The 21157-nt window shown below is 37.8% G+C and overlaps 1 protein-coding gene across 1 annotated transcript; it reads right to left on the bottom strand.

The window, feature by feature from the left end:
- Positions 1-6461: 6461 nt before the first annotated feature.
- LOC145996847 (protein GVQW3-like) lies at positions 6462-6800 on the bottom strand. Its single transcript, XM_083133379.1, has one exon. The coding sequence runs from the start codon at positions 6798-6800 to the stop codon at positions 6462-6464; it is 339 nt and encodes a 112-aa protein (XP_082989505.1).
- Positions 6801-21157: the final 14357 nt, after the last annotated feature.

The raw sequence follows: 21157 nt of genomic DNA, 5'->3' as shown, positions 1-21157 counted from the left end.
AATACAGGTCAGACACCCTAACCTTCCACAATCAACCCATCCACAAGCAACCCAGCCGCAACCAACCCCCAGCGACCAATATAAATGGTTTGCCTTCCCCTACCATCCCACCACTTCCAACCGCATAGCCAAAGCCCTTCTCCCATTTGGCATCAAAGTAGCGCACAAACCCAACTCCAAAATAGCTGATAAACTGAACAAGCACAAACGGTACTTCCTCTCCCCCCTTGACAACCCAGGTGTATATGACGCAGAGTGTGAATGCAACCCACTACTGGTCTTGCTAGACATATCAAATACAATAGCCATAAAATTCAAAAGGTTCGAGTCAAACACACTGCCCACACGCTCATAGACACCAAAATCAAGGAAACGCACGCCATAATGCACTTCCCGCACGAACTAAACATCGATAGCGGGCAAGCGCACCATACTTGGATTCCACTACTGCAGCAGTTATCGCCCGGAAATAGCAGACGACGCACCAAGATGCACAGCGCACCTAACGGCAGCCGGAGAACTACGAACAAAAGACGCACGCCAAGCAACAGCACAGCAAGTTCCAACGAGGATGGTGGCAGTGGCCACTGAAATTAATCGAAAAAGAAGAAAAAACAGCTTCGCGGATAAAAATGAGTACTAGTTTCTCCGTATTTATATACTACCCCGTCTCTCTTTTCCCAATCATGAATCTAATTTTATATTTGACAGCAAGTGTATACATAAATGAACTATGATTATGTCATACTTGATATATTAATATTAATTAAGGTTGCATATTAATTTTCATATAAACTTTAAAGATCAGAAATGTATCTATGAGTGAAATTGTTGGGATCAGGGCATCAACATGTAAGAAATTAATTTACTGGCCTGTGGTCTCACAAACGTTGAGAGCCATTGCAACAAGCAGCCAGAATACATCACTAGTTGCTCCGTCACTAGGTTTAGCTGCCATTTAACCAAATTATACATGTACTGGAAAGTCAGAACACAAATATATATTTTACTGAACACAAAGTTTGTGTGTAAAGTGATTTGATACTAGTTTATCAAAAGGTAGAGCAGGATTTTCTTTTTTCCTTCATGTACATGTTCGTATAACAAAATTCAAACATTGAAAATCATATCATACTATTAGGTTCTATTAAAAACACATACAAAACTACTCTAGTTTTGTGAATCTGTTTATATACATAGATATATTTAATAAGCCTACCAAAATATGAAGATAATCATCGGAAAGAACTGCCCATTCAAAAAAGCCAGCTCTCTTGAAAACATTGTTTATGTCTAGCTACGAATTTCATATTGTAAATTGTATTTTATATTTAGAAATGAGTGTCTATTTTACAGTAGGGAGATAAACGAAAACCATGGAACAGGAAAAATACTGGCAACTGCTGTATTTTCATTGATTTGAGACACTTTTGTGAAAAAACCGCCGGAAAAGAAACTCCAGTTTTTTTCCCTACCTCTTCCAACTCTAGTCATAGCACAGGAACTCAAACAACTGAAATAAGTTGTGCCTGAAATCATCCAACGCTAAGAACAAAAGTCTGCATGTTTGAAGTTCCGAGCCAACTCTGAACTACCACAAATGAAACACCAGATATTGTTTACCACTGACTGAGATGCCAACAATCTAAAGGTGCATGACATTCGAAACCTTTGTTCCCCCAAAAAATAATTCCATGATGCAGGCACGTCATGAATCCCTTCTGTGGACACCCCTAACAACTAGAACACATCCCAGGCACCAGTGCGTATCGTGAACACATGTCACAAGGCCTTTAATGTCCTTCAAGTCAAGCAAACGTGTATCCTGATTGCTGCAACAGTGTAACGCATATGCTGGAAGCAGAAAAATACATGACTCGAACTTTGCTTCAGTTTGGTATTCTTCAGTAGTTACGAGTACATATGCAAAGCCGAAACATAGTCACTTATTTTCTGTACACACTGTATTTGAAGAAGTCTATTGAAAGAGTTGATAAGTTGTATTATTTAACCACTGTATGCTCTTTGTAAACTGGCTTTTGCCACCAACCCCATCAAAAGCACTTTTCTTTTGAGGTGGCAAACAAAAAAATGGCAGCAGTTTTTGTTCTTACTGGCAGACAGGTTTTGCCCCAGTTGTTTGAAATAGCCCAACCTGAGTGTTTTTTCACCCTCAGGATATGTTTAAAAGTAGAGGGTGTCCAAGAAGAACTTGGGTTTGGATAACTCAATATGTGTACTATTAACAGCATGACAGTCATCAAAGTAGTATTCTACCTTGGACCACACTCAGCTAAGCAGATCATGGTAAATTGTTTTTGTTATTTGCTGCCACAGGGAAGCTGCAATATAGGATAGTGCTTGCAGTGTTTCCCTTCATCTGATATCTGCAAGAATTTGTTCAAGTGTTCACTGTTAGATGTCAGCACTTCCAGACATGTGTGCAGACGTGCGTTCATCACAGTGGTTGCAGCATCAGTCACAAGTCTCTTCAAAGTCAGAGGATCATCTGGGTCACCTTGTAGCCACTCACTGATCCTTTAGCCTATATTAGACATTCATAGATTTTACCAGCTGATATAATATACAATCACTTGGAAACTTTTTGCATTGTCTATTAACACGAAAATTATATACTGGGGGAGAGTAAAAAAATATGTGCACTTTCACCATAACTTTCTTTAGGTTGTCAACACTGCTTTCAGTGCTCGCATGCTGAAAGGTGGTACTCTTGTGGTTACGTAGCCAAGGTTTCATATGAATTGCTCAATTTTTATTTCATTTGTAACAGAGTAAACATGCCACACTGCTGGCAGTTTGCACCAAGGGAAACAGAGATCAGTGACCTGAAGCTTGTCGTGGATGATTTCCCACACAGAACCATGACTGACAATGGCGTGCCCAGAATTTTCGAAAGGCGTGGGGTTGTGTACTCTTTTTATTTAGTATTTTTTTTTTTCCATCCATCTTATCCTTGCCATCATCTCTTGAGCTTCTTGAATCTTCCCGTCGGTGGTGGAGGTTGATGGTGTCCTGCTCTCGCTTCATGCTTCCCGCTTGTCAGATCATGTAAACTTCCCGATCCACTCACACACAGTTCTACACAGTAGAGCACTATCCTTGTATTGTATTGTACTGAAAGCCTGCTGTGAAATTCAGCCCATGACACACCTTCAGAGCAGAGAAATGGATAATTGATTTCTGTTAGAAAACGAAGAGAAACGGAGCGATTAATATTAAACCTCGGCTACAGTTAGGTATTGATTTTTACGAGCTAATCGGAAGTTGATTTCTGAATCCCTCTCGTATATTGCATTGCCTACAGAATTCTTGTACCTACTACAACTTTCTGGAGAATTCTTGTACATTCAACAGCATTCTAAATTATTTTTTTTGCAAATTTGTGTAACTACTACACATTGTCTCATATTACATTCACTGAGTCAAATGTTCTAGAAGATTGGTAAATTTCCTGCCTAGAAGATAAGATCTCTCCAAAAGGATGGCACCAGAAGAAAGAGTGTTGAGGTGGAAAGGGAGTCTGAATACCCAGCTGACTTCACATGGTCTGACCGAGAAAGATCCTGATTAAATACTATGCCTGATTTCTGCCGTTTCACTTTGTCTTTCCCTACCTCTTTTATTGATTGAATTGGTGTTTTAAGTCTACTTTATGCACAGTAAGACAAAATGGGACTGAACCTACATTTTAAAGTAGGCTTGCGCCTCTACCTGTTATCGAACCTGGGAGCCCTTGATTGCAAGGTGATGGCGATACCACTATGCCATTGGGAAGGCCCTCTATCACTTTTATGGATAAGAGGGATGAAATATCAAACACAGAAAGCATTTTTTTGAACCTATAATAATATTTGAGGTCTTCAATTGATTAATTAGTAGCCCGTGTTAGATTGCAAATGGAATTTGCAATATTCTTTGTGGAAAAGGATAGATACAATTGAACATCATCCGCATAATGTGATATTTACAATGAGCTGTGTCACAGGGTTCAGCACTTTTTCATATTTAAGGTGAAGTCATGCCATCGTCCGAGCGTGGCCGTCTTCCCAGAAAGACAAGTTTTCTCCATACAAAAATAACAATAACATTATTATTTTTCTCCTTAACTATTGGACTGAGACTTTCAAATTTTTATGGGACATTATTGAAAGGTGTGTTTCATGGTCCATACATTATAAACAAGGGCAACCTTGTCCCTTTAGCAGGAAGTGGGCTCTATCCTGGTAGTTAGCACATGTTCTTTCTTTGCCCTTTTCGGCAGAGCTGGATTGGGGAGGGGGAGCAGTAGTGCCGGGCAAGGTCAGTTGACTTGTTTGTCGCCTGGCCCCTTTAGAGCAAGCCGAGGTGGTTGTAAAACTGAGACGTCGTAACAGTTGAAAGATCGCTGGAAAAAATTTGGTATCCACTAATTTTTAGCAAACAGAACATTATTTCTGTGTTCATTACTCGCTCTCGTTTTCGTGTATTTCGTATTATATTTTTATGCCATTCATATTCCAATGTGTCAGTAATAATAATGTCTCACTGTGCTACAAGCTCATCGTGCATGTCCACACTATCCCAAGAAAGAAGCACATTCTGATATCATTTACCATACATTTCCATCCGAACTCCGCAGTGGTTTTGTCGGTAGGGTGTCTGACAAACACGTGGGTACCAGGGTTCGATCCATTCCCTGGGTGGGTAATATAAGATCGGAATTCTTTTGGTATTGTCCTCGGGCCGTAACCAGCCTCAAATCGGTGAGTATCTGGGGGCAACCCTGGGGGTAAAGGTTGCCGTTGCGTGGTGCTAATCACATGACTGCCAAAATGGTCGAGGTCGAGATCGAGAATGTGCGAGGCTACTACCTCCACATCCCCTAAAATGTGCCTTCATGACACGGTGCTACATATACGGGAACTTATCTTTACCTTACGTTTCCGTCATAAACTGCAAATGCTAGTGAAAATGCAAATTTCAGGTTGCTGTTTTTTTTTTTTAATTTTACCAGAATGTTACGAATGTGATTAAAAATCTGAATTATTAGGAATTACACCATAGAGGAGCATGGAGAAAGGTGCCATCCCTACAGTGATAATTCCAGTTCCACATGCGGAGGTTAGGAATAAAAACAGCATTCTTGCAAGACGTGTGAAGTAGGGATGGCCAAATCCGGATTTTTTACTACGGAGTATACAATCATGAAATGAGGAAGACGAAAGTTCAAATACAGCACATTAAGAGCTTTGCTAATAAATTCCCCTGAAAAAATTGTTATATTAAATTCGGAGTGCCTCCGAAATCCAGATAATAAAATTTCCGAATCAAGATATAACATTTTACGGAATCCGGATATTTTATTTTCATTCTTAGTGTGAAGGTAAGATGTGCTAGAAAAAAAAATCTGAGTAAGTGTGTGTGCCACCTCGAGAACAAAAAAAAGTGTTTAAGTTTTGTCATTTCTTTGTTCATTAGAAAATGAAACATTCGTAAACACAAAACAACAAAAAGTACCTACTTCGTGTTTTGTAATTGAAGAACTTTTTTTTTAATTAGATATTTGAACCCCAGGATCCAAAAAGTTAAAAAGAACAATACTATGAAGCAAAAACAATGCATCCACAGCTGCTATTTTTCCAGAACTAACCAACCTTAGTTAAATTTGTGTTTTTGGTTACTTATAACCTTTGCTGTGCACCATTGTATTTGTGTATTCTGTGTAGGTTTTCTCTGGTGCTCTTCATATGGGTTTTTCCTTATTAAAAAAAAGCATTGCATGCTTTACAGTGCTCGAAACACTGGCACACTGAGGATATTTTTTTCAGGTTGGGGGGACTTGTAGAATTGGATGGTGCATAGCTGTGTTCATTCAATTTCATTTGGGTGTCGAAAATGCAATCTCCATATGTACAGGGTCAACGAAGTTAGTAGTAAAGTGTGTTTTATACAGCATATATTGATACACGATTGGGTTGAATTGTATAGTCTGCAAATATGCTGTATAAAGAAACAAACTGCCTGAGTACTAATTGAGGTGAGTGTACATGTACGAGGTGTACACCAAAAGTACGTGCCATTTCGTTCTAATTTTCAAGAAAAATTAAATACAATGAAATAACCTGTGTTTATTTTTCAACAAACTCTCCCTCTTTATTGATACATAGTTGCCATCGCTCAGTCCATTTAGTGTAGCATGTGGCATAGTCATATTTGGAGATATGTTTTAGATACTGGAAAACAGCACTTCCCAGGGATGATCTATTGGCAAAATGGCATCCACGAAGAGAATTCTTGAGGTTTGGGAACAACCAGAAGTCACTCGGGGCTAAATATGGTGAGTATGGTGGATGTGTCAGAAGTTCAATACCGTGGTCAGCCAAGAATGAGGTCACAACATTAGCACGATGTGGCGGTGCATTGTCCATGTGGAGAATGAAGCGAGAGGAAACTTTCTTTGTTCACAAATCTTTGGTGATTATTCGTTCTACTGTTCCCATTGTTAGCCCCAGGGTATCACAAATCTCCTGCATGGTGACACGCCTATCTTCCATGATAAAATGTTCAACACGGTCAATGTTAGCATCAGTTGATGCTGTTTTCGGACGTCCAGACCTCTGCTCGTCTTTCACACTCGTTCGTCCATCTTTGAACTCATGCACCCACTTCCTAACAGTGTTTTCTGCAAGAGCACTATCACCACACACGGCCTCCAGTTGGCGATGAATATCGGCTGCACAACGTCCAGCTGCGGTAAGGAATTTCACAATTACCCGTTGCTCTTCAAGTAGAAATTCCATTTCCCCAGGCAGTATCAGAAACACGTCTTACTCCTTCAGGCACTGTCACTCAACTACTGCCACCTAGCACACAAAACTGACACTGCTTGAAGACGAAGGATGGAAGTCTCCGATGCCATAGTTATTTCCCTGAAAAGAGAAGAAATGTTGACTTCAGAACAAAACGGCACGTACTTTTGGTGTGCACCACGTATATACATTTACATGTGTGCATAAGTATATATTTAATATGTATGTGTGTGGGGGGGGGGGGAATGTGCAAGTTGAATTTTATATAATGTGGCGAAATTGAAATTCCATTTTAGAATAATTATAGCACACACAGATTTCCTCTTTTCTTTTAATGGAAAGTTTACATAAATAAATATTTTTCTTTGGTTTTTAGAATTTATGGTTAGATAGTTCCAAAATATATTATTATTATTATTAATTCTCTTAAGGTTACAATTAAGCCATGCAATATTCCATTTAATACAATATTAATACAAACAATTTCTTAATGCCCTATATATAAAGCTGTAGACCTCATTCTGGGCTCATTTCTAATGTGATGGATATGAAAATTACAAGTTTGTCATGTGAAAGTAGTAATATTTAAAATATTAATTTTATAGGAGGAAGAAGACTTATTCCGTACCATTTGTGGCAAGAAAGAAAGAGAAAAAAAACACTAACTTGGTCAAAAGAATACCAATAAATCAAATCAAAACCATTAACCTCTTAACTGGGTAATTTCCTCGTCGAAAGCCCAATCTGCCCTGGGAATTTTTGTTGATAAATTGATGAATTTCGTAAACCAATATTTTAGTTAATATTTCTGTGCTCCATGGCATACCATTTAGGTATTGTTTATTCTTTTATTGGTCCTTGTTGTACTTTTTACAATATGCAAGATTTACAACTACAATGATTACAATTAATACAGTGTTTACAATTGCAATGGTTACAAAATGAATGTTTATATTTAGTTCGTTTAAAATCATCTATGTTTTCACAATGTCGAGATTTCAAATTAAATGTTCACAAATATATTGTTTACAATTATAAAGTTACAATGTTTACAACTACAATGTTTACAATTACAATGCTTTCAAATACAATAGTTACACCTAAAATAGTTCATAGTTTTAAACTTTTGTCAGTGTGATATGCACGAAAACATGGCACAACGCACAGAGCTTTTTCACAGTCAGGGCACCAATACGATGTTTCCTTTCTTTTTCCATTGCTCCAACATACAACACATCTTCTTGTAGGGTACCTTTTAGAAGTTGCTGGTTCCAATTCTTCCTCTTCTTCATTGTCTGTCCCACTTTCAGGATGCGCCTCACTGCTGGAATAATCGTTATCTGAACTGCACCAGTCATCATTACTAGATTCACCCGAAAACTCTTCCGATTCGTCGTCACAATCCAATCTATCTCGGATTTCCTCAGCAGGAAAAACACGCCGTCGCTTCCGATTTGCCTGAGCCATTATTGCATACACGATAGAACTGAACGTCAGGTTGTGTTCGTTGCTTCCCGCTAACTCTAACGGTTACAACAGTCTGGAAGTCAGAGCCATCTGGTTAAACAAAGAAGAAAGTAATTTTACGAAGTATCTCATCATACACAACAGATATCAGTAGTAAGAACATGAGAACGTAGTATCCCGTCATGCCCATTATAAATCAGTAGAGCCACAACGGAGTATTACGTCATACCCAGTTAAGAGGTTAATTAGTTAGAATAACATTATAGAATTTTGAGAAGACTTACCTGAATGCAGGTAACAGTTTATCTTCCTCAGACCCTATTAGTTTTTCTAGTGTACATTCGTATAAATCTAGAATGATGAAAAAGTTGTCCTCTTTTCTGACTAGAAATTTATGCATTTTGATGACACTACCACACTTCTTGATGGCTCGTAATATCCATCCCTCTTTCTTTGTATCTTCTTTTGTTGCGTTAGTTGTCGCTCTGATATATTTACAGGCATACTCCTTTGAATCTCTAACGTTCAACACCTTAAAAGCCACCCTGAATTGGCCTCTTCCAAGGAAGCTGTTCTTGATATAATTACATCCATTATGCTTTAAAAACTTCATATTCCTTCCAGTCAGGTCTTCCATTTTCTGCAAAATGTTTAGGTTTTGGATTAGTTGTGGCAATACAAGCTTAACAAATGTACATAATGCATGTCTATAAATTTCGCTATAGCCAATGCTGGTGCCGTCACGTTGCCGTGATCATCTAGTTATGGGGTGACATGTGGTGGTGTTAACTCTCCCTTAGACATGTCATTTTGTGAACATGCACAGGCACATGGTGTACACCTGTTTCCCAACCCTTTAACTATCTTATGAAATACATTGTGAATTATACTGATTATGTGCGGTCCCCGAATCAGATGCCTGCGACTGGCAGCATCTGCTTTATTAAAGTCAGTATATACTTGTTGACATTTAAATCTGCATATTTAGTAGGCTACATGTGCCAAATACAATAAAGGTTGGTCATGACTGGAGCCCGGATTTATAAGCAAAATGCATATTCTTTTCCAACTTCTAATGGTAAGAAGAAAGGTTATACTTCATATTACATACCTTGGTGAGCTATTTAACTATGGTTGAAAGTGAATGCTTATTTCTGCAGGAAACTGTTATGCTTGCTTATTTTATGATTTTGGTTTAAAATAGCATATTTTACCCAAATCTGCGATATTTCAATCCTATTTCAATCACACAATGGCATCGGGACGACGAGATCAATGCTTCTGAATAGCCGCACGGGAGAAACGGCATCCAAGAAAAGATACAGTACATCCATAATCATTTTTCCAAATTACCTGATATTATAACACTTGAAAGCTCGAAATAATGCAACATACACTTTCTCTGATGGATGAAATTTCAGTAACGTTGTCTTCAGAAACTCAGTGTTGCTAAAATTGTGTCCGACAAGATCAGTCAGGCATTACTGAAAAATCCCAGTTACAGAACACTGTGTCAAATTTATAAAAATATTTCTGGTGAAGAAACAGACATTGAAGAGGAATTCACCGAAGAAGAACTGTGGTGTTTTTCACGTGTGCCTGTGTGTACAAATCATTCTTCACTTACAGATGCAGGAGCTTCACACAATAAAATCTCAGAATAACCTTCCTTACATACTGTAACAGCTTTGAATAAGTTAATAGATCTAATAAATATTTGGTTTTTTTTTCATTTTTTGTGCTTATTAACTTGCTTATTTTACTGTTTGATTGTGCTTATAAATCCGGGCTCTAGTCATGACAAATCTGCCTATTGAGGCAGTATACAACACTCGTATTATCACACATTAAAAATATTTGAAAATCACTACAAATCAACAAGTCTACCAGGGCTGCCAGGAATTCCATATGAAAAATTGGATATTCCTGGTCCCAAACATATACAAAAAGTTCTGTTCCATCTTCCAAAACCCTGGCAATGGAAGACGGGGTAGCATCGGTGAACACAATTAAATTAGGTACAAAGTCAGAATATAATTTGAAGGGTACATCTTCAATTGTTCGGAGTCCACTAATTGTCCAATCTAATGAATAGTGGAGAAGAGCATAAGCCAAAGGGTATGTGATGGAGGTAGTTGCCTGGGTCCAGGTGAGGAATCCACACAAAATCATGCGTACTCGGTGGCGTTTTAAGAAACGGGCCGGATTGGTCCTCACTAACACTAGGTATTTGGGTAACAGATATTTCCATGGTGTGTAGATTGAGGGTGGTCCCAGATATATCACCTCTTGTACAGGGTGTTTGGTAGATTTTTCCCAATTTATTGCCCACAGTAACTGTTTGATATCCTGTAGGAACGCCTGCAGACTGGTAGGAGAACCTAGCACTAAGATATCATCGTACACAAAGAGACGGACCTGGTGGGCATCTGCAACAGGAGCAAATTCGTGAATGGTTCGAATTTGCATATAATAGGGAGCCCAGCACCATCCCATAGGGAGTCGCACAAAATGGAATACACGATCTTGACACTTGATTCCAAAGTATTGGCAAGTAACAGCTGCTAGCTTCACATAGTAGAAGCCATCTCTGAGATCTAACTTAACCCTAGAACACTACCGTATGTAAAATTTACGTATGCTTCGCACTCAATTCCCTCCCCTACCTCCCTCATCGCACCCACCTACCCCTCCACCTATGGTATTCCTCGGGCATTATGTCAGGTGCGTGGCAGCACTGTGGTAAGGAGGGTGGAAGCAGTGAACGTCTTTAGTTTGTGCGTTATGTGGGACTCTGTACGTCAATAATACGTAGCGATAGTAACAGAAGAAAAATCTTGCACGTAATTTTGACCTGCATGTAGTAATAACACCATTTGTATTCACGTAAGATTTGCGTGAATTTTTCTATAATATGATGAACATCACAGCGATCAATGGATACATTATTCACACTCACAACTTTTACAACAATCAGGGCAACTCAGAACAGAGACCATTCTCACGAATTCAGTTCATGCTTCACCTCCATGAGAACTTGACCAAGATCTGGCAGGAGCAGAGGCTAATAAATCCGGGAGTGTCACAGGAGTTAAGAAAGTTAATTTTGAAGGTACTGGGGAAGGAAGAGACAAGTACAGCAGCAGCCACGTCACAAGGGAACAGAAAATATTGCAGCTTCTGCAACTACAAGAAAAGGAGGATGACAACTACGTACTGCTCCTGTGGGAAGCCAATTTGTGGAACACTACCGTACGTAAATTTTACGTATGCTTTGCGCTCAAATCCCTCCCCTACCTCTCACCTCGCACCCACTCACCCCTCTTCCCAGCAGTGCCTCAAGTTGTCTGTCAGACATAAGGCAGCACTGTGGTAAGGAGGGTGCAACCGTTGATCGTCTAGATTTCGTTTGTTATGTTGTGCACTGTACGTCAATTTTACGTAGCTGTGTAAAACGAGAAGTATCTTCCACGTAATTCTGACATTTGTAAATTCGATTTGGATACTTAGATTTTGAAAACAAAAGTTTACAAGCATGCACTATTTTCTTGTAAGACTTTAAAATTACATTTGTTCCTTATTTACAGCGTTATGAATATTATTATTGGTTGTTTTTCATTGTTCGAACTTTTCGCCTTCATTCTTAATGTACGAACGGGCTTGTCAAGCAAGACCTTCTCTTAAAATATTCTATGTTTAATAAAACCATGCTTATACATTTTAAAATGAAGAATAACATTCCAATATAAGGAAAAATAAACAAAATAATGTTCACAATGAATAGAAATTTGTTTTCATGATGTAGAGGTTGTTTTAAAAATAGATTTCTTCATGTACGTAAAATTTACGTAGCTGTAGTTATACTGTATTATTGGAACACGGTAGTGTTCTAGGGTTAAGTAAGGCATCCGATGGGTGAATTGTGTCCTGAAGCTGGTAGGGCATCGGGTGGTGAAAGTGAAGTTTCGTACCCATAAATGCAATAAAACAGCGAGATGGAATGAGATTTTCTTTCCCGGCTGAATTTTCACCAAAAAAAAAAAAATGGCATCAAGTAGAGTTATAGGTGCTGCTGTGCTCGTCGGAAAATACTTGTCGATAATTGGGAGAAACTTCTGAAAACCTGCCACACAGACGACACGAACATCATAAGTATCTCAGGACATAGTGTAGTGATAAACAGGTAAAAATTAGGTATAACTTAAGGAAAAATCATAAAAATGCCAGGCTGTTGTAATTGTAACAAAGCGAAGCTGGAAATAGAAAAACTGCGAGGTGAACTATCAACAAAAACTGAGATCATCAAAATTCTCGAAGCAGACAAATTAGAACTGTTAACCGGAAACGAGAAGAGAAGATGGGACATGATACATGGTCAGAAGTGGTCAAACTAAACATAAACAAGAAGTCTGCGATAAACTTGTCCAACAACTATGCAGGCAATCACAGTATATCAAATACAGTTGTGCATCCAAACCCGTTTGAAGTGCTAAACAATGCAGAAGTTAGCCCCATAACAACTGCATCGACTCACACATCAAGTGCAAATGCTTTCCCATTGAAACACATCAGCAAAATGAGAAATCGACACAAAACAAGTAAACGTCCTGACACAAATAAATACGACCAAAACACTCTAGTCAATAAAAGATACAAAGGTAATGTCTTAAATTTTGGGAGATAGCCATAGTCGTGGTATTGCTTCTAAGTTGGGACAGAAGTAAAGTGAATACAAGGTATCTGGATTTACTAAATCTGGTGCCCAATTGACAGAAGTTGTTAAATCATTACCTTACATATGCAACATATGCAAGGATTATAAAAAAAACGACCATGTGATCATAATGGGTGGATCCAATGATATATCAAGAAATGAAGGAAAATTGGTAATTGCAGTACTTAAAAACTGCCTTAAAACAACAAAACATACCAACGTCGTCATTACTGCCATTCCACACAGATACGACCTAATACGAACTTCCTGTGTAAATTTAGAAATTAACAGTGTGAACTCTAAAATTTACAAAGTGTGTAAATCCTCTCCCACAGCAAAAATGCTAAGCGTTAGTGAAATTGGAAGAGATGGCCACACAAACCATGGCCAACATCTGAACAGAAAAGGGAAAACAGTTCTGTGTGATAATCTCTATGCACTATTTACTAATACACCACCCTCGCAGAAATCAGTGTACCCTCTTAAGGAAAAACCGGAAAGTGAACTGCAGTATGATACTAACCTCGTAACTCCAAACAAAAATGATGATACAGTAGAAGGTGAAGAAAAAATTAGTGTAGGTGCCACAGACAGGCCTTTGAAAAGGAATATTAAAAAAACAATCAAACTAAGGGACTCTTTTTTTTTTTTTTTTATGGTAAGTGAGAGTAAAAAACTGAGCAAAAATAACACTTCCTTAAAAATTATGCATAACAAAGTTCAATCCATTATCAACAAATTACATCAGATAATAATATCTAGAGGAATTACAACCAGATGTATTTACTGTAACAATATGGACTCAATGAAGAACAAACAGAATTCTGTAGGTTAAAAGGGTACAAATTGATCTCATTCTTTACAAGAAAAGAGTTCAAAAGTGGTGGTATAGGCATATTCATTAAAGAAAAACTAATTGGATGGAAACAAATACACTGGTTAGAATCACTATGCACCGAAAAGGTCTTTGAAGTAGCAGGTATGGAAATTGATATGGGAAATTTATCTGTGAAGATAATAACCCTATGCCGTTCTCCAAATACTGACTTACGACTCTTTTATCAAAAGCTAGAAATCATGTTAACAAAAATAACAAGATCAAATTGCAAAATCATTATCCTGGGAGATATTAACGTTGACCTCCTCGAGCAATAATAAAAATACAGAATACATTGATCTCCTTAGGTCCTATGGACTCTTACAGATTATCACAGATCCAACTAGATTAACATGTAACTCCGAAAGTCTAATAGATCATGTTATCACCAATCTCCCCCCTGACACAATACAGGCAGAAGTGATACACAACTTAATATCTGATCTCTCAGCACAAATTGTTGAAGTTAGTATAATCAAACAATGCAAAAAACCTATATGAATAGAAAGCCGAAACATGGGGGAAGACAAGGTAAACTATTTGTTACACTTGTTAGATAAAGAAAATTGGGCTCTAGTATTTCAAGAAAGTGAAACCGAAAACATATGGGAGAAGTTCATGACCATACTAACTTCATAAATCTTGCATGCCCCTTAAAAATAAAGCATGTTCAATCAAACAAAAAAAAAAAACCTTGGCTCACAAATGAAATAATACACAAAAAGAATGACCTCAAAGATATTTATGACAAAATGCGCATAACGAAGGAAAACAAACTTTGTGAGTCATATAGAATAAAGAAAAATGAATATAAAAAACTAATAAGATATGAAAAATCCAAACACCTCAGAGATAATATCAGAAATAATAGTAATACATCAAAGGCAATTTGGAATATCATAAATGAGCAAAGAGGCAAAAAACTCAATAAGCGTAATGAAAATACCACATTATTTGAAAATGAAGTAGAAATAACTAACCCTAAACACATTGCGAATACGTTCAATAAGTATTTCTCAAACTCCTATGTAAACTGTCCCATTGACCCCAAAAGTGCCCAAACAACTAAAATTGAATCAAATACTGTACTGAACTCCATTTATTTAGATGAAATAACCTTAAATGAACTAGAAACTATGATAAAAAATTTAAATAATAAATCAGGAGGTCCAGATGGTTGGTCAAATCATCTAATTAAAAAATGTTCTCAATACATTACATTACCACTACAGTATGCTATAAATGCCTCTATCAATAGTGGAATTTTCCCAAAAGTACTGAAGAAAAGTATAGTCAAACCAATACTCAAAAAAGGAATGGAGACAGAAATAAAAAACTATAGACCAATAACGATCACATCATCTTTCTCAAAACTGTTAGAGAAAATCATACTATATACCAACGACTTGCCCACCCTAGATAATACAAATATTTTAACATACGCAGATGACACAACCATAACATGCAGTGCAAATACACAAGAACAATTAGAAAGACAAAACTACATATCAGTAAATATAATTACTCAGCACTTAAATTCATATAACTTGAATGTAAACTATCAAAAAACCATGTATATGGCTTTCAATCCTGGAAATAAACTCAATTTTGATAATATAAACTTACAAATAGATGATAATCAAATCAGTTATGAAAATCCAGTTAAATTTTTAGTTTTAGTTATTGATGACAAATTAAGATGGACATGTATGCAAAAAAGTAGGGAAAAACTTATATCTCCTAAAACTCCTAACACAATATCATGTGTCTGAAATAAACACAAATTCAAAATTTCTGGGTATCATTCTGGATTAACACCTTAGCTATACAGAACACATAAACATGCCACAATCAAAATTAAGTAGTGTGTGCTATGCCCTTCGAAAAATGGTAGACATCTCAAGCACCCAAACTGTAAAGTGCCTTTATATGGCAAACTTTGATGCTTTACTAAGATACGGTATTATGGTTTGGGGTAACAAGGGCCACTCCAATGTCCTTTTTATGCTTCAAAAAAGAGCTATAAGAATCATAGCTGGAGTAAAGAAAACTTATTCATGTAGAACTCTTTTCCGTAAACTTAATGTGTTATTTCTCCCCTGCATATATATTTATGAATGCTTAATTTATGTTAAGCAAAATATTTCCAACTTTGCCACAAATGAGGAAATACATGGCCTAAACACAAGAAATAAAGACAAACTTCACATAAAACACTGCCGCCTTAACTTATGTAAGAAAGGTCCCTTAAATTCTTCCATAGATCTCTACAATAAACTACCACAAGATGTGAGGAAAGAACCAAAATTGATGATATTCAAGCACAAGATAAAATCAATGCTTCTGAAGCATGTTTTTTATTCTATAGCTGAATACATGGAAGCGACTTTTACATAAGACAAATGTACATAATGTAGTATAATCACATATTATTCTTGTAAATTAAATGTCAAATGAAAGTGGGTAATTAGTATATCTTCTCATGTTATATTTTTTTGTGATTTTGATATAATACCAGAGTAAGACCCAATTTTTTACAATTTTTGTCTATATATTTTGTATTTGTAAAATCTATTAATGTACCTGTATAGTAATGTAAGTATTGACATGTCCTATATTACCATATACTATAATTTGTACACACTGGTAGTCCTTGGACGCAAATAAACTAAACTAAACTAAACTATACTATGGACTTGTATATCCATACCTAGAATATTGCATAATAGCATGGGGAGGAGCTGCGCAGGAATACACTCAAAGATTGCTTACTCTACAGAAAAGAGCAATATGGTATATGTTCAAAATACCAATTAGAAACTCATGTAGAGAATTATTTAGAGAAAATAAAATTATGACCATATATGCCCTATATATTTACAAAGTAATTGAATATGTACTAAAACACCATAAATTAGATAAGAATTCGACCGGCCATCACCGCAACACATGTCAGAAAGAGAACTTCCACATGCAAGCACATAGACTTGCTCTTTCGACAAATCACCTCATGTTGCAGGGATAAAATACCATAACAAACTTCCCACACACATCAAACAAATTACAGAAACTCACAAGAAACTGAAAGCAATTAAACAGTATTTAACAGATATACTTCTATATAATCTCAATGAATTTCAATAGTTAAACTGGATTAGTAAATTGAAGCATTTAAATTCTTTTGATATTGTATGTCTCCTATATTTGGATTTTCTCTTTTACAAGTTTAGTATGTGACACTTATAACTGTTTATGTTTAACCCATATGATTTATTTGTATTTTTGTGTTTGCATTTTGTTCTTTTCATTGTAATCCTACTCCATTTGTAATATTTAGTATTGTATGATGTTTTCCACACCCATAGACATGGATCTACGGAAATAAAGAATTTATTATTATTATTATTATTCCCCTAATCAGAGGGTCTGCGTTCGCTTATGGCCCCTTCATTGCTGGAAATAGAACATTTTTGAGGAGTGAAATATTTTAAAGATAAGGGTTTCCCACCTCCTGTCCGCCAATAATTGTTTTTATAAAGCATTTCAGTTCATATTTGTCTCTACGCATATTTTTATAGTGCTTCCGCGATCACATGGTGTCGGCCTCCGTGGCAGAGTGCTGAGTGCAGCGAGCTACGAAGCCAGAGGTTCCGGGTTCGAATCCCGATTCGGACATGGATGTTTGTGATTGTCTGTCATGAATGAAAGGTCGAGATTTGATATTTAATTGATGTGTGGTTTGTGTGGGGAAAACTGCCGTTTAGGGGCAAGTAATAATAATAACGGTAGCGGCATCCACTTGTAATCAAAGGGCCCCAGTTTCAATTCACGGCAGAAGCGCATTGGCACAGTAGTTTGGATCCCATCCCACTGGGAACTGTAGGTTCGGTTCAGTTCGAATTAGCCTTCATGTCCATAAAGTTGACTTAAAACGATAACTCAACCAATCAACAAATAACTCATATTTTTCTACATTTTCTCCCTCTAGGACCTCCCCGATAGCTCAGTGGTAGCATCGTCGCCTTATATCAAGGTGTCCCGGATTCGATACTCGCTGGAGGCTCATAGTGGTTCGGATCCCACTTTAATCTGTAGGTTCAGTCCCTTACTGTGCATAAAATAGACTTACTTCAATCAATGTACATTTTCTCTACTTTTCTGTCATCTTTTAATTGATTGATTGATTTGCTTTATTTTACTTCGCTTTTTGTGCCACTTTTGGCTAATTTGTGAAGATGGGGATGAGTGATGATATGATGAAATTGATGAATGGACACACAAACATCCATGCCCAGGACGGGATTCTAACCCGGGACCTGCTTAACTATGTCTGTATTATATTGTTCCGCAAATTTTGCCGAACAATATAAAAAAATAATAAAAATGTGGCCACGGTGGCTCAGTCGGTATCGCGTCTGACTACCATGCAAAAGGTACCGGGTTCGAACCCCGTCGGTTCAAATCCGGGAACTTTTCTAACGTCGGAAGCGGCCCCGGCGCCCATCCAGCGCCAAATGGCATGGGTACCTGGAGGAAACCCGGGGGGGGGTTAAGGCGGCTGGGGGCGTGATGCTGATCACATCACCCCCACTCACGACCGGATCAAGAAAGTGTGGGACGTTACCCCCACGCCCCCTATACGCCTTCATGGCGTGGTGCTAAGCACAGGGGAGCACTTTACTTTTTTAAAAAAAATGCCGGACCAAAATAATTTGAGTAAATAATTCGGCATGAAGGAGGGCGAGGGGAGTGCATCGTAGGCCTTGGGAGGAAGGGCACTCAGTGGCATATTCGTGATCTCATTTCGGGAGGTGACTTTGTATTTGTTGCCCCAGTGAGTACATTAAACTAAGGCCTTGCGGTTCTATGTAACTTACAACAGTGGTTCTAACCTGCTATTAAAACTTGTAACGTTTACACATAATTTAGTAACATTTAGTGTTCTAAGAAAACCCATACTCGTACACAAAAAAAAAACTATCGAACTAGTAACACGGAAAACTTGACCAAATTTCGATGACCACGTTCAAACTTAATGTGCCTCTAACATCTAACCCTGCGTGTTTTTTTTGTATACGAAATAAGAAGGCATGGCATTATCTTGCCGAAACTTCAATATGTAAAGGAAACCGCCAGGATTGCAGATGAGATGTTGCTAGATTGTTTTCAGAACTATTTTAAGCAGAGCAAGAATCGCGCACACAACGACACGGGGATAAATAACAAAGAGGAAAACGTACAAAAGAGAATAAGAGATAGAAATGTAGATAAAGTGGTGTATAGATACAGAAAAGAGAGAAAAAGGACACGACAGAAATAAAAGGGAAATGAGAACGATGATAGGAAGATAGAAAGAAATACAGGTAGAAAACTAAAACTGTGGGAGGGAAGGAAACAGAGAGAGAGAGAGAGAGAAGTGAAAAGTGGAATAAAGAGAGAGAGAGAATGAACAAAAATGTGATTCTGCCTTCTGGTATACAAGGCTTAGAATATAGAGGCCATAGTGCGGGGGCATAAAGTGGTGGAAGGGGTAAGTGACGCCATAATCGCTGCGGTGGTGGAAGAACCGCGAAGGGAACATGAGCGAAGGAATAAGAGCGAAAAGATTAAGCGCAAAAGGCATAACCGGGAAAATGACACATTCGCGCTTAATCCTTTTAGCGGTTGTTCTAGCGACCCTAATCGCCGACATACACATTCTGAATACAAAAAGAAAAAAAAGCACACAGAAACTATGATAATAGTCCACTACTGTGTTATTTCTTTAATGAAAAGTTTTGCAGATTAATTATTAATGATATCCTTGAGTAGTGTCAATATGTTCCTTTGAGATCAACCCTGATTTTTTTACCTTTAAGAAAATCGCACCAAAACCTCAAAAACTCACTTTCTCTCCACGTTCCGCGCCTCATTTATTGCGCTGACGATGTTTCACAGCGAAGAAAAGCAGGTACGAGAAAATACACTTCTCGTACTTCAAGTACGAATGCACCTTATCGTAATTTTCTAAGTCCGGCCATGTTTATATATCGTGACCTTTGTAAACCTCAAAAGAAAATGCTCGGAACGATGTGATCTCTGCCACACACACGCGCCTCTCATTATTTCTGTATTGTGACGTGTTTTTTTTTTCAAGCAAACAAACAAATAATAATTGTTTTTTTAGGATTCCTGGCCCCCATAACCCCGCCAGGGTGCGTGGTGCCCAACCAAAAAAAAAAGGTTCTAACGGCTGCGGTTAGATAACCACACCTCTGTAGAGTTTCACGTGTTTTTTTTCTCAAACTTCCATGAAACTCTACAGAGGACCTCCGTAATTCATGCAACGTGTACTAACGACTCTAGTGTTATTTGATGTATTTTGATATAGAGTTTATTGTGAGATAGATAAGAATTATGTTTATTATAATACTTTCTTGATGAAGATGGAGAATGTGTGTTACAAATAAAGTTGCATGCTTTTTTTTTCTAGTGTGTGTGTGTGTGTGTGTGCTCGTTGTTCTGCAGCACCTGAAATGAGAAAGCAAAAAAAAAATTATTGTAACTGATTGTCTCGTGCTATAGTGCAAACTGATGAAAAAAAAACATTGTAACTCATAGGATGAAATTGACATTGTAACTGATAGTGCAAAAAGACTGGTGAAATTCTTATTGTGCATATTATCATTGTAACTGATTGTGCTAGTACAAATTTTCTTATTGTAACTGATTGTGCAAACTTCTTATCTTAACGTTGTGCAAGAAAAAAATGTTAAACTTGTTAAAACTGCTCCGTGACCCTCTCGTTCTTCACGTCGTACGCGAAGGACTTCTCTGCGACCAGGATGACGCTGCACACGATATCCTCGGGCAGCGCGTCGTGGAACTCGCAGACGACCTTGATGTTGGTGCGATCGTTGACCACCACCTGCTTCCGCTTCGTCGTGTTGATGACGAACATGGGTCTGCGTGCTTTGAATTCGCTGGGCGTGTAGTACATGTCCACGTTTCCCTCTGTTACCCTCTTGTAAGCAGAGTACGCTTCGTAAAGTTTTAGATAATCGTCTTTGGTCATGTCGAGGTTGTAATTCTCGCGCGGGAACACTTCGTTCCTGCCATTCTTGAGATAAACGTTTTTGATCTTGCAGTCGTCAAATTAGCTGGAATCTTTTTCCTGATTCTTGTCCCTCCCGGTCTGAAAGAGCACTACGACGAAATCTGGCATGTCGAACTGTATGTTGTTGAACTGCGTCGTGACGTCGAATTCCATGTGACTTCCGGACGCTATTTTCTGCACGCACTGGTAACCGT

The sequence above is a fragment of the Lepisma saccharinum genome, chromosome 13 (genome assembly GCF_977018435.1).
Source record: "Lepisma saccharinum chromosome 13, izLepSacc3.1, whole genome shotgun sequence".
NCBI lineage: Eukaryota > Metazoa > Arthropoda > Insecta > Zygentoma > Lepismatidae > Lepisma > Lepisma saccharinum.
The sequence above is the reverse complement of the archived record's forward strand: the minus strand, read 5'-3'. Positions and strand labels throughout refer to the sequence as shown.